The sequence below is a fragment of the Galendromus occidentalis genome, unplaced genomic scaffold (assembly GCF_000255335.2).
Source record: "Galendromus occidentalis unplaced genomic scaffold, Mocc_1.1 scf7180000075780, whole genome shotgun sequence".
In the NCBI taxonomy this organism is placed as follows: domain Eukaryota; kingdom Metazoa; phylum Arthropoda; class Arachnida; order Mesostigmata; family Phytoseiidae; genus Galendromus; species Galendromus occidentalis.
The window spans coordinates 102,592-114,385 of NW_003803770.1; the positions used below are offsets into that span (position 1 = coordinate 102,592).

The 11,794-nt window shown below is 52.8% G+C and overlaps 1 protein-coding gene across 1 annotated transcript; it reads left to right on the plus strand.

Moving 5' to 3' along the window:
• The first annotated feature begins 1,167 nt into the window (after positions 1-1,167).
• Positions 1,168-2,656, plus strand: LOC108864973 (extensin-like). The gene is made up of 3 exons (XM_018641536.1): positions 1,168-1,207; positions 1,308-1,331; positions 1,716-2,656. The coding sequence occupies exons 1-3, from the start codon at positions 1,168-1,170 to the stop codon at positions 2,654-2,656; spliced, it is 1,005 nt and encodes a 334-aa protein (XP_018497052.1).
• The last annotated feature ends 9,138 nt before the right edge of the window (positions 2,657-11,794 follow it).

Sequence of the window (11,794 nt, forward strand, 5' to 3'; positions counted from 1 at the left end):
TTCGAACCGTTCAATGGAATCAATTGAACTTCCATCGCTATTTTTCTGAAAAACGCAACCCTCGGGTGACCTCCAATGTCTTTATATACGATTCGCTGAGGAGGAAAACGCTGACATAACGGACGAAACTGACGTATCTTCTTATGTCGCAACTGAACTCATCCAGCGGGCAAGCCTCGAGGTTCCGAGTTCGCCTAGCAGAGGCAGGGGCGCATCGGGGAATTTCGGAATCGATGGATGTTCAAGAAGTCAGTCTACTGTGTAGCCTCTATTCCCATCTCGCTGTCAGAAATTCTAATGCCCCGCTCGGCCGACTGGCTCCGCGGGATTCCCGCGATGCCACGATTTCAGCCCTGATTTGACTATTCTGAGGGAAATTTTGTTTCGACGCGATCCGGTAATATAAGGCTATCGTCCCCGGACATTTTCGTCCCGAGCCGTCGAGCTCGAGATACACGGCAGGAGATTGCCTCCCCCTGAGGTAGGAACTTCTCAGCCCTCTTCATTAAGAAGCGAGTGCTGGCAGCGTTGAACATTATAGAGGGGAGGGCAGAGATGGGGATGCCTGGAAGTTCCGCTCAAGAACAATTATGCTCTGGACGATGCAATCTGCTGCACACGTACTGGGTTCCGCTACGGTTTTTCCGGGTCGTTTTACAACTACCGCTCGAGACACGATCTCGATAGCTGACCGCTGACTGGGCATGATCACCTGTTCTGGAAACGCGCATCGGTACAGAAGAACGCCTGGAGACTGAAACATGATATTGTCAGTCATGATTGGAGAGCATTCGCCATGCTGGTCTCAAGAGTGTCGCTCGCGGTTCTATTCCTCGCGGGACTCAGCTCCGCGGCCCCCTTGAAGTGAGTGCTACATGTGACGTGACCAAAGATCCCCGGATCTCATTTCACGCGTTGCTCCAATATGTCCTAATCGACGATGCAAATTCGATTTCTCATGTGCGATGGATAGTTATTCGTGTCACACGAAAACCTAAATCCCGAAACCTTGGTCTTAATTCGGGTCTCGGAAAGGAAAGAAATCGCTCCAAACTTCAGCTTGCAAGGTGTCCAGTTCCAGAGACGATGATGCAGCAGCAGCAGCAGCGAGGAGGACCGAGGCGCCGATCGAAGATGGACTAAACTCCGAGGACTCTGCTGCTCACCATGCTCTTCCCGACGGGGCGGAGGATCGATCCGGTGGAAGGTGAGTGTTTCTGCATTTCGATGCTCGAAATCTTTCTTGCGTTTTTCCTCGCTCGGATCTCGGATCTCGCTCATCATAAAGAGTCATAAAGGAGCATGAGTCGTATTGGGAAGCATGTATCCATTTCTTTATATCGATCGAGAGATGGCGAGTCCTACTCGGCGCAATAGGATCCACTCAGACAAGCGGGAGGAAATGAGCTCCGCTTCTGCTCGGTGTCTTGATTAGTTGGTGGTCCGATTTTCCTTTCCTCCGCGAGATTCCGATGGCAGCAGAAGTTTCAGCGAGCCGCTAAATGGCACGAATTGAGAATTCATATCGAGAAGTCAGAAGCTGGCAGCCTTCGAGATCCCCGATCGGTAGATTCCGTCGACCGCGCTCCGAGATTATCGACGTATCATCCCTTCCAGCCCCTATGGTCAGACTGCGTATGTCCCGGGTCCAATTTATCAGGCTGTGCTGTACGGAGGTGTGGCGTACGCTTACCAGAAGCCATACCAACCCGAACCGGCGTATGCACCCCCGAGCTACCCCGCTCCCAATCCTTATGGGCCTCCACCATCCTACGGATACACTCCCAAACCCAAATACGGGAATCCCCCTGCGTACAGTAGCCCGCCACCGCCCCCATACGGTGGTCCGCCTCCTCCCGCATATGGCCCCCAAGCACCGCAGGAATACACAGGCGAAGAGTACTACGACTGCGGACCAGAACCGGTATATCCGCCACCACATGGTCAGAGTCCCCCTTACGGAGCTGCTCCCAAGCCTAGGTACGGTCAACCCGCGCAGGCTGCATACGCACCCGCCGCGAAGCCGGCGTACGCGACGAGCTCACAAACGGCGTATAAAGCAGGGCCTCAGCCCTCGTACGAGATCAGCGCACAACCTGTGTACGCCCCGAAACCGGCCTATGAAGCCCCGGCGGCACCAACGTACGATGCACCGCCGAAACCCACCTACGAAGCACCGCCGAAACCAACCTACGAGCCCGCGCCGAAACCAGCCTACGAACCCGCACCGAAACCAGCCTACGAACCCGCACCGAAACCAACCTACGAGAAGCCCAAGTACGCGCCGCCCGCCGCACCTCCTCACCCCGTCCCTGCTCCGAAACAGAACTACGGTCCGCCTCCCCCGCCTCTCTATGGTCCACCTCCCCCACCCAGCTACGGTCCTCAACCCTACCAAGCGCCACCATATGGGAACCCGCCGTCAGCTTACGGTGCGAACCCCTACGCCGCTCCTCAAAAACCTACAAAGAAGTGTCGGAAGATCGCGGCCTATAGGCCTGCACCCTACGCGCCAGCAGCCTACTCCCCCTACGGATATCCCTACGCTCCCGGCTACCCGCATCCCGCTCCTCCGCAACCGGCCGCCGGTTACCAGAAGGAAGCTCAGTACTATCCTGCGCCAGGAAAGGGTTTGTTTGACGATTCTGACATTTAATCTCATCCGATGGAAAGGTGGAGTCTCTCTCCTTGCAAATAGCCGAGCAGGGAGCCGGAGAGGCATTCCCCATTCTCACAACAGCCACTCTCTTGAACCAGAGGAGAAGCCCCGCAGCGAACCGCAAGACGAAACGCTCGCGGAAAGACCCGATGATGCACCACAAGAGAAACCCGCGGGAAATGCCGCGGAAGACCCCTCGACGCAAGGCAGAGCCCTGGAAGCCGTCCCCCGGCAGCAGCTGAGGCCACGGACGTGATCGAGGATTACAACCCTCCGACCCCAGCACCGACCCCGGCAGTAGCTCCCGCCGTCGCTCCCGCCGTCGCTCCCGCCGTAGCTCCCGCCGTCGCACCCGCCGTAGCTCCCGCCGTCGCACCCGCCGTCAGGAAACCCACGCTTCCGTAAGTTGGAGCGGCTATTGGTCGATCTGGGGAATCCATCTGACGACGACGCCGATCTCCATCAATATTATCCTGGTCCCAAGGATCGCGATGGTTCGCGCAGATGCCTTTGCCTTCGATGCATTGAGCCTTCCCGAGAATTCGGTTCGGTTCGTGTGAGTTGTGGTTATTTCATTTGTTTTTTTTTCAGCCTCAATCATGAGTCGATGAACTCCAGACCTCCTGTGGTATACACGCTAACCCCGCGTCAAGGACAACCTCAATGGCAAGGATAATGATCGAGGTTCGTAGGATTACCAAATCGCTGCAGTCTTGGCCGGCGTCTCATCGCAATGGGCCACGGATATTGACGACTTCTGGCCGGGACTCACCTCGATCGGTTCTCGTGATGGTCAGGTGTATGATATCGGCGGACACTCAGCCCGATTGATCGGCTTTCGAAGCATCACCGACTCTTTCCTCTTTCTAGGGCTCGAAAGTTCTCAATGAGCACCCATCCGATAGGAAGAATCAGTCCCTTCGCGACAAATCTCACATATTACTGGCCAAACATGATTCGGAATAAAGGAAGACGCTTGCAAAACCCTCTCTGATACCTCGTCAAGAATATTTTATCGTTTGGGGACACTTCCGACATTTGAGACCGAAAAGGAGAATGACTTTCGATGATCATGATGACCCGCTGTACGCCGAGCTTTGTTGATGACTTGGGAGATTGGTTCGTTGGTTCACGCAGGCAGCTACTGCTCAATATCATCGAACCATCCGAATTTAACACCTCTGCTTTTCGCAGAACTCCCTTTCGACGGTAGCACAGGCGAAATTAGGGAGAGGAACTCCGCAATCCCTCATCCGATCTCCCTTTTCAATACGTGACTGCTGGGACACACCGAGAGATTGCCGCGGAATCCAGCGATGGAAGAACACGCGTATCCCGATTCATTGTCAAGAATACCTCTAATCCGGGGAAAATCCTCGAATCGACGAAGCAGCCGCGTACTTTATGAATTCAATCTAAGGGATGATGTTGCGACTTGATTTCGCAGTCGGGAGAACGTCGGCAGCGGTCACTCTATTTAGTCTCGTGTGTGTCCTGATCGAATAGGCCAGACGCCTAATAGGTCAAGCAATAAGGCGGTTTCAGCGGTTGCGGCGGCGGCGGCGATAGGACAAGTCATGTCTTGCAGTTGGCGGCCGTCCGGCTATCCAAGATCTAGGCGGCTGGAGAGTGGTACGCGTTCCTTTCCCTGTGGGAAATCAACGGTAACGCTTGGCCGCCTTCGAAGCTCTGTGACGCCCACAGCTTGATGCGGTTTGGTTGCCCGGCTGGCCGGTCGACAGACGGACGGACGGATGGACGGACCAGTCGGTCGGTCGGTCTGCCGCTTGCCTGCCTGGCCGCTTGGGTGACTAGAGGAAGCAATAGATGTGGTTGACTAATCAGGAAGCATTGCAACGTTGCCCGTTGGAGAAAGTTAGTCTGATATCTCTCCAGCTGAGCTTCCAATACAAATGATCGGTAGCGTCGCTGTTCGAGCCTGCAAGCTCGGGAATCAAGTCGACAGACTCGCAGTCTCCAGGAAAAGAGGGCGTAGGGTTGAGCGCTCTACGCTAAGTCTTCCCCCGAATATTCGTATCTCTTCCACCGCTGGCTCAATTCGTAAAACACAGCACCTTCAACATTCGTCGATTCGCTCCGAGAGCCTGATCTACAGAGTGAGCCCATCGCTGAAGTCGGCATCCGAGGCTTGAGCTGTTTGTCAACAATTCAAATCGCATTACATCGGCTCGTTGGGTCGTCTAAAGGTTAACGATATTACTTTGCATTCGCTGCTCGTTCTGTTCTACCGCGAGCTCTATGTCGGGAGCCGGCAGAGGGAAAACAGCAGTGTATGCCGGGGATTCAAAACAAGGGCGAGGGGGCTGCGAGGAGGTGGAGTTCTATGAAGAGAAACAACGAACGACTAGGTGGAGATTTAATTCGATTCTACAGCGTGCATCTCCATCGACGAACGGGGCAAACAGAAGCGGGCAGTGAACGACGAAATAGGCTTAAAATTGGCCCGTGCCGATGCATTTCGTTTGCTCTACGTTGTCTCCTCAAGCCCATTGCAGTCGTCGTTGAATCCCTGTTCTTTCGCTGTCGTTGCTGCGGTCGATGTGGCTGCTATTGTCGTCGCAGTCGAATAAACAATAACACCAGGGCTTGAACTCGGATCGGAGAGGAGCGGACGAGGAATCTCCCGGGAGACAACTCATGGTGTCCGTGCAGGGAGCTCTGAAGCGCCAGGGAAGGCTTCGACGGCGACCCAATATCGAGCAGGTAGACCTGGAATATTTTGAAAAAGCAGTCGAGTCATCCCATCCAGGATTGCAGGATTACTTCCTGTTCTTTCTCCCCGAAATCTGACCGATCGAGCGAGTCACCTGAAATTGTTTAGCGAGGGCCTGGGCGTTGTGCCACTGATTACGGGTCGCATATGAGAATTCGAAGAGCTCGACTTTGAGCAGTTGAGAATTCGCTCACGTTCGCTTCGGCTTCGACGGGGCTCGGTGATTCTTCGGTCTGTCTATTCCGTTGTCTTCCTTTTGTCATTTTCTCGTTCCTAATTCTTCCTTTCATTTCCTGTGTAATTGAAAAATCTCGTTGTACTCTCTCTCCCCTCCAAGTGCATGAGCGTTGTCTGCTCGACAAATTACCCCCTCCCTGTCGCTCGGCCCATTAGAGTTGCCTCTCCCGCAACTCAAGCTCGAAGAGCAAAAAGAGACATCAGAACCAGCGGAGTTATCGCATCCAAATCCAGCCTGCGACTACCAACATAGGTATGTTGCCGCGACGAGCCCATGCGAGGAGCATCAAGCATTCAAGCATCGTTGGGTTTTCGAAAATTAGTTTTTCCCCGACGCGGTCGAGTCTCTACCTAACTGAAGAGGCCGAGCTAGACTGAAGACACTTGGTAAAATATTTATCCCATCGCTGGGATACACGGAGATTACTGGTCGTTTGCCGCGAATCACTCGAAATTATAATAGTAAGCAGAACCGGCGCTTCCGACAGGAGCCCCCATCGACTGACTATGGCTCACATTTGCAAGAATTGATCAAACGTGAAAGACCCCCTGCCGCTCCGGGATCTCGTCGCTCGAATCCTAAGCTGAGGAGTGGCAATGTGAATTTCCCTTATTCCCCTCGCAGGATCTCCTGAGATGAGGTCGAACGATCTTCTCCCAGGACAGCGATCTCCGGAAGCTTTGAACTTCCGCGGAGAACAAGTGCCGGCGGCAAGGTGTTCGGAAAATACTGTGAAGTGTCGGAGCGGCCTTTCTGTGTTCGAGGGAGACGAGCTTTACGAGTTCGTTTTTAGCGAAAGATCCCTCAGGAGAATTCGGCTTCATCGTGGAAGCAGTAAAAGTTAAAAGTATTATAAAAAAGGGCTTATCGTGTTTCCAACGTTGATAGTCGTACAAGGGAGCTGTTGGGCGAGATAAGATTCCTCTCGCTATTCAAAGCGTGACAATAAGGCCTTCCCGAAAGCCGGCCGGCTAGCGAGTCACTCCGTTGGCTCTAACGGGAGCTGCTAGCAAGTCGTTCGACGCATTCCGGGCTTCTCACTCAGATGGAAAACTTGAAACTCCGCGCTACTCGGGACAAAAGAACTTGGTCGCGACTGAAGAACTTACCCGCCGTGGGAAGTTCGTCGCGCCTTTCTTCCATGGCTCCGCTGCCTCCTCCCAAAGGAGTAAACAGATCTAAATTGAAATTGATCACCTCGTTCGGCGGATCGCACACCCGCGCAAAAGCGCATCTTTCCCCGAAATCCACGCGATCAACTCATTCATTCATTTGTCTACGAAGCTTTCATCTATCTACTCAGGACTTTACCCCTCCTTCGTAGTAGTAGCAGCCGCGGCCGCCGCAGGAAAGCTCGGATACAGGCCGATGCTCACTTGCTCTCCTGTTCCGTTTCGGAGCCATCCACCTTTTGACACGCGACCCGACTTTGCACTTTCGTGGCTTCTTCGCTGCTCGCTTTTCACGAAGTCACCCGGTCGGGTTTTCTTCGCGAGTAGTGCTAGAAGGGCGAAGTCGATCAAACGGTGTCTTCTCGGGGACAACGAGACTCGCTATGATGTCTCGACTCTACGGTCTAGAAAATCGCCCGCCCGCTCTCATTTTTCTCAATCGGAGTCAGGCTCCTTGTCATGGGCGCTTTGTCTCCTCGAGATCGATATGCGTTCGGTGCCAGGAGAGGTGGGCGCCGTTCCCGCGCTCGAGTCAGCTCGTGCGGCAGACAAGAGTGACAATCGGTGGATGGCCCAGCCCACTGACGGTTGGTGTGACACCGGCCGGTTAGCGCTTTGAGCCCGACGAATCAATCGGACGATCGACCCAACAGGTCAGGTCGCAGGACGGCAAGGAGCGGCGGACAAGGCGAGCGAGGCTCAGAGTCCTCTCTTATGGAGGAGGATTGTTGTCACAATAGTTGCTAAGTTGTGACTCCCCGAAGGCCCTCGCCTGCAACAGCAGTAGCGGCAAAGGCAACAGAATGGGGAACGAGGCTTCGCAGGTGGAGGGGACAAAGAGAAGAAAAGCTATTTTGTTATTCGCGCTCAGCTCGAAGTGGACCCGGTCAGCCCGACGTCCGGACCGACGGCCCCAGGGACCGACTGTTGAAACTCTCACAACTTTCGCTTAACTCAGCGTTAGAGCGAATGAGCGCGAATGCCGCAGCGCAAACAAATCACACTTCCACCCCAAGGCTTGCAAAAAACCTTGAAATCACTGGAGCCGCCGACTGAGAGAGCTGAAATATCTCTCGTGCTGCGGATATGGCTTGCGAGCAAATGAAGCATGCTTCCCCCCTCTATGTATCCGAGGCGCCCATGAATACTTTGCAGGAATCTCTGTGAGGAACGAAAATACGCGACGGCAGTAACAGCAGCACCGTATGCCATGACGACCTCATAGGACGAAGCCCGCGGTGCAGTAACGTCGTTTATGTCCCTAAGGGACGAAAGGGCTCCGCCAATAGGATCTCTTCTTTTTGACGTCGGCCAATGAGCGTTCGTCCGGAGCCTGAAAGTAGGCCGCGTATCCCTCGAGGAAAACTCGACTTGCCGTAGAGGAGACCCGCGAGCTTCCCAGCGAACCGAAACTGGAATCCCGACGAAAGCAAAACTTTTGCGTTTTTCAATACGAATGTTTATCGCACCGATGTCAGATGGACCGCGCAGATCTAACGCTACATTTCCTCCAGCATGGGAGATCCCTCACCATCTGCTTAGAACCGCACTGGAATGCGTGCTCCTATTCCCGGAGTGCCACGAAGGCCATACGAAGACTATTCTCTCAGGAACTCGTCAGAGATACACGAAATATGAGCCTGATCGATAGAATGCCCGGGCTTCTCGCGTCAACGGGCAAAATGAGGCTGATGTCACAGAGTGCCCCAAATCGATCGAGGAAACTCCGGATAAGACGCAAGTACGGTCAGACAGGGCGGATGCGCGATCAATCAACCAACCAATCAATCAAAATAAATCAATCAGCCGCCCGCACAGAAATTCCGTCGAGGAATTTCCCCTCGAGCGAGTCTGCTTTTCGTGAGTCCTCCACTGCTGGAAATACGATTCCGATTTTTCGTTATTTCGAGTGGGTGCGATTTATCTTAGAATTGATAGTTTTATCTCTCGGACTGCTAGCTCGCGTGGTCCCACATGTTTGAATTGTCTCTAGGATTCTCATCCTCACCAAAGGGGTGTGAATTCCAAAGGGCTGGAGGGACAGAGCAAGCTGCGAATAAGGTGGAGCGCCGTCCACGAAAATGATTGGCCTTGATTCCGCTCTAGAGGAGACGGAGAGTGTTTCCCGCTCCTAGAAAAAATTTCGAAATAATCACCATCCGTCACCTCCGACGCATTTCCTCTAATAACTTATCCCATAAGCTAATCTACATGCTCGGAACGAGTGGATTATGTTTCGAAGGAGCGAAGTAAGGTGTCAAGAGACACAACGGTCGTCCCTCCCCTAGAGAGCCAGCAGTATTTTTTCCCCTAACCAGAGCGAGAATGAGCGGCTCACGGGACGGAGCCAATTTTAAATTTTAGACACTTCATTTTTCAGGGTAAAAATTAAAACATTTTTGTTCCAGCGGCTTAGCTCTGAGGAGGGGAGCAGACGGAGGAAGAGCAGTAGTAGAAACGAATATGAAGGATGGCTTTCGCTGGTCTCATGAGGGAACGGGGTTCTTTTTTTCTTGCTGCCGGGCTAGTCAGTCTGTAGAGGCTGGTGAGCGGGAGTAACGAAAAAGCAAGGAAAGGAGGAAGCGACAGCCTATTATGAGCTCGGGAGGACGTCTTCATCTCCGTTGAATTATGTCGGTCTAATGAAGTTGGATATTCAGGAGCTGAACGATCAGATCCCTCGTGAATGATGTATTCCTATTACAGCGACGTGATAGAAGCCAAGATTCTCGTAATTTTTCCTCCGAAGTTTCTCTTTTACATCCTGCGTGTAGTTCAGACTGTCGGGAGAAGACAACCCTTTCGGTGACTCTATGTCGGTGGTCACGACATTCGATTCCAATAGGCGAGCCACCCAAAGCACGGGACCTGATCGTCTGTCCCTGATGCTCCAGCGCGAACGAGCGGGAGAATCCATTCCCCCGCGAGCCTTGGGGGAGGTTGATACGTTTGCGCGTCTCCGAGAATTCGAATGCTCTCTGTTGACATTCGAAAGATATTCGTACCATGGCGCATAAAAGCCGGTTTTGGTTCGATGTATGTAGGACACCCGTGATACGAAAAGATCATGAATCACGGTGATAATGATTGAGATCTCAGTCTGTCAGAAGATCGATGATCGACCGCGCAAATATTCGTGTTCCGCCGCGGGTTCACGATGTAGACGGGAGCGTTTCCGCATGAATATCTGCGACCACCTGAATTATTAGCGTTCGATGGCTTGACTTGGGTTCCGAAACGGCTGTTAGAATCAGGGAACTTCTTCCACTTTCTTCACGACTAACTCGAAACGCATCTGATGAGCACACGGCGACAGGTGCATGCTCGTCGCTTGATCGATTGACTAACCTCGAGCCTAATTGACTAAACTCTCCTCACCGATCGATGGGCCACATGAGGAATCGATTAGGACTTCTGTGAAATATTTCTGCGGGGTGTAGGGCATCTCGTTTTTGGAGGAACTCGAGTGGGTGCGATTCATCTTTGATGAAAAGGCGAGAATCAGCACTCGAGCTCATCGATCTCCGAGAGGGTCAACTCTGAACTAGCGAGGACTTGGTGTGAAACCGCAGAATCCGCGATGCACATCGCTTCTCGAAAACCGTCTACTCATCCGTCTGCATAGTGAATCTGTGGCAAAACGCGAATATTTGCACGGTCGATCATCGATCTTCTGACAGACTGAAATCTCAATCATTATCACCATGATTCATGATCTCTCCGTATGGCGGGTGTCCTACATCGAGCCTAAACCGAGCTTTACGCGCCACGGGACGAATATCCTTCGGATCCGGATTATGACCGTCGCGTCGTTCCGACGATAGTTCGACAACCAGGAAGCTCAATGATGAAACTCGTTGTTGAGTCCTCGCTGCAATAACCATATCTTGGTCGCATTGAGAGGGCGTCCTCGAGGTTCTGCAATCTGAAGCTGTGCGAAGGTTCAGGATTGATAACTTATTCACCCAAACTGCCAGGGAATCTCGCGGAAAATTCGGGCTACCCTCGCATATTGCGAGATTTCAGATCGCCCCAACATAGTACCTAATTATCAATGTCTCCGAGATAATCATGATCATTCATTGTGAATCTGTCGATCTCAGCTCATTCTGGTTGAGGCATGCTCGTGACGCATCAAGGACGCATAACCTCATTGGAGTTGAGGGGCACGACATATCCCGGGGAGCGCCGAATCCAGAGAACGATTGCTCGAACGATTGAAGGTGGAGTAAGAAGCCCGCTTTTTGCTGACCCCGAGAGGAAGTGTCGCTTGATCGGTTATCGGAACCCTATCGAGAGAGCAGGAAGTTTTTCAAGATACGGCACGGTATACTGAAGTCGCGAGAATCCGATGATTCTCGAATGTTTGGCTTTGATTTCCGTCGATAGATGATCTAACATGGTTCCCGAATCTGTTCTGATTGTTGCCGGCGGGACATATCTCTGTGAAGCTCCTAGATCGTCGAAGTCGTCTATGGCTTGTAAGATCCGCACACTCCGCGGAAATGTGTTGGAGTCCTTGTTGTATTCGACAATCCATCTCCTCGCCTATCGTTGGAAATCGCTCATTCGCATTCCCAGGTGACCACGCCGCTAGCACCGCAACATTACTGCTGCTACTGCAGCTGCCGGAGCAGCAGCAGCGGCAGCCAGTGCTCCACTCCATTCATCTTTTTCTCCATCGGTCCTCGTTCCGCGAGGGCAGTGGGATAGAGCCAGGGTACTAATGGTTTTTATAATACCACTGCCACCAAGCTCTCCACCTACTTGTCTATCTACCTAGCAGGTTGGCTGACTTGCTAGCTCAATGGTTGGCTGGTGTGCTAGACAGTTGGGTTCGAATGCTGTACTTTGCTGCTACAACACTCGACTCCTACACAAACTCGAACTTGGACGGGTTTCGGCGTATGCAAGTCATTCGGCCGGTCGGTCGGTCGGTCGCTAGCTCGGTCAAGATCAGCGAGCCGTCACGCGCAGATGGATTGAGTAGA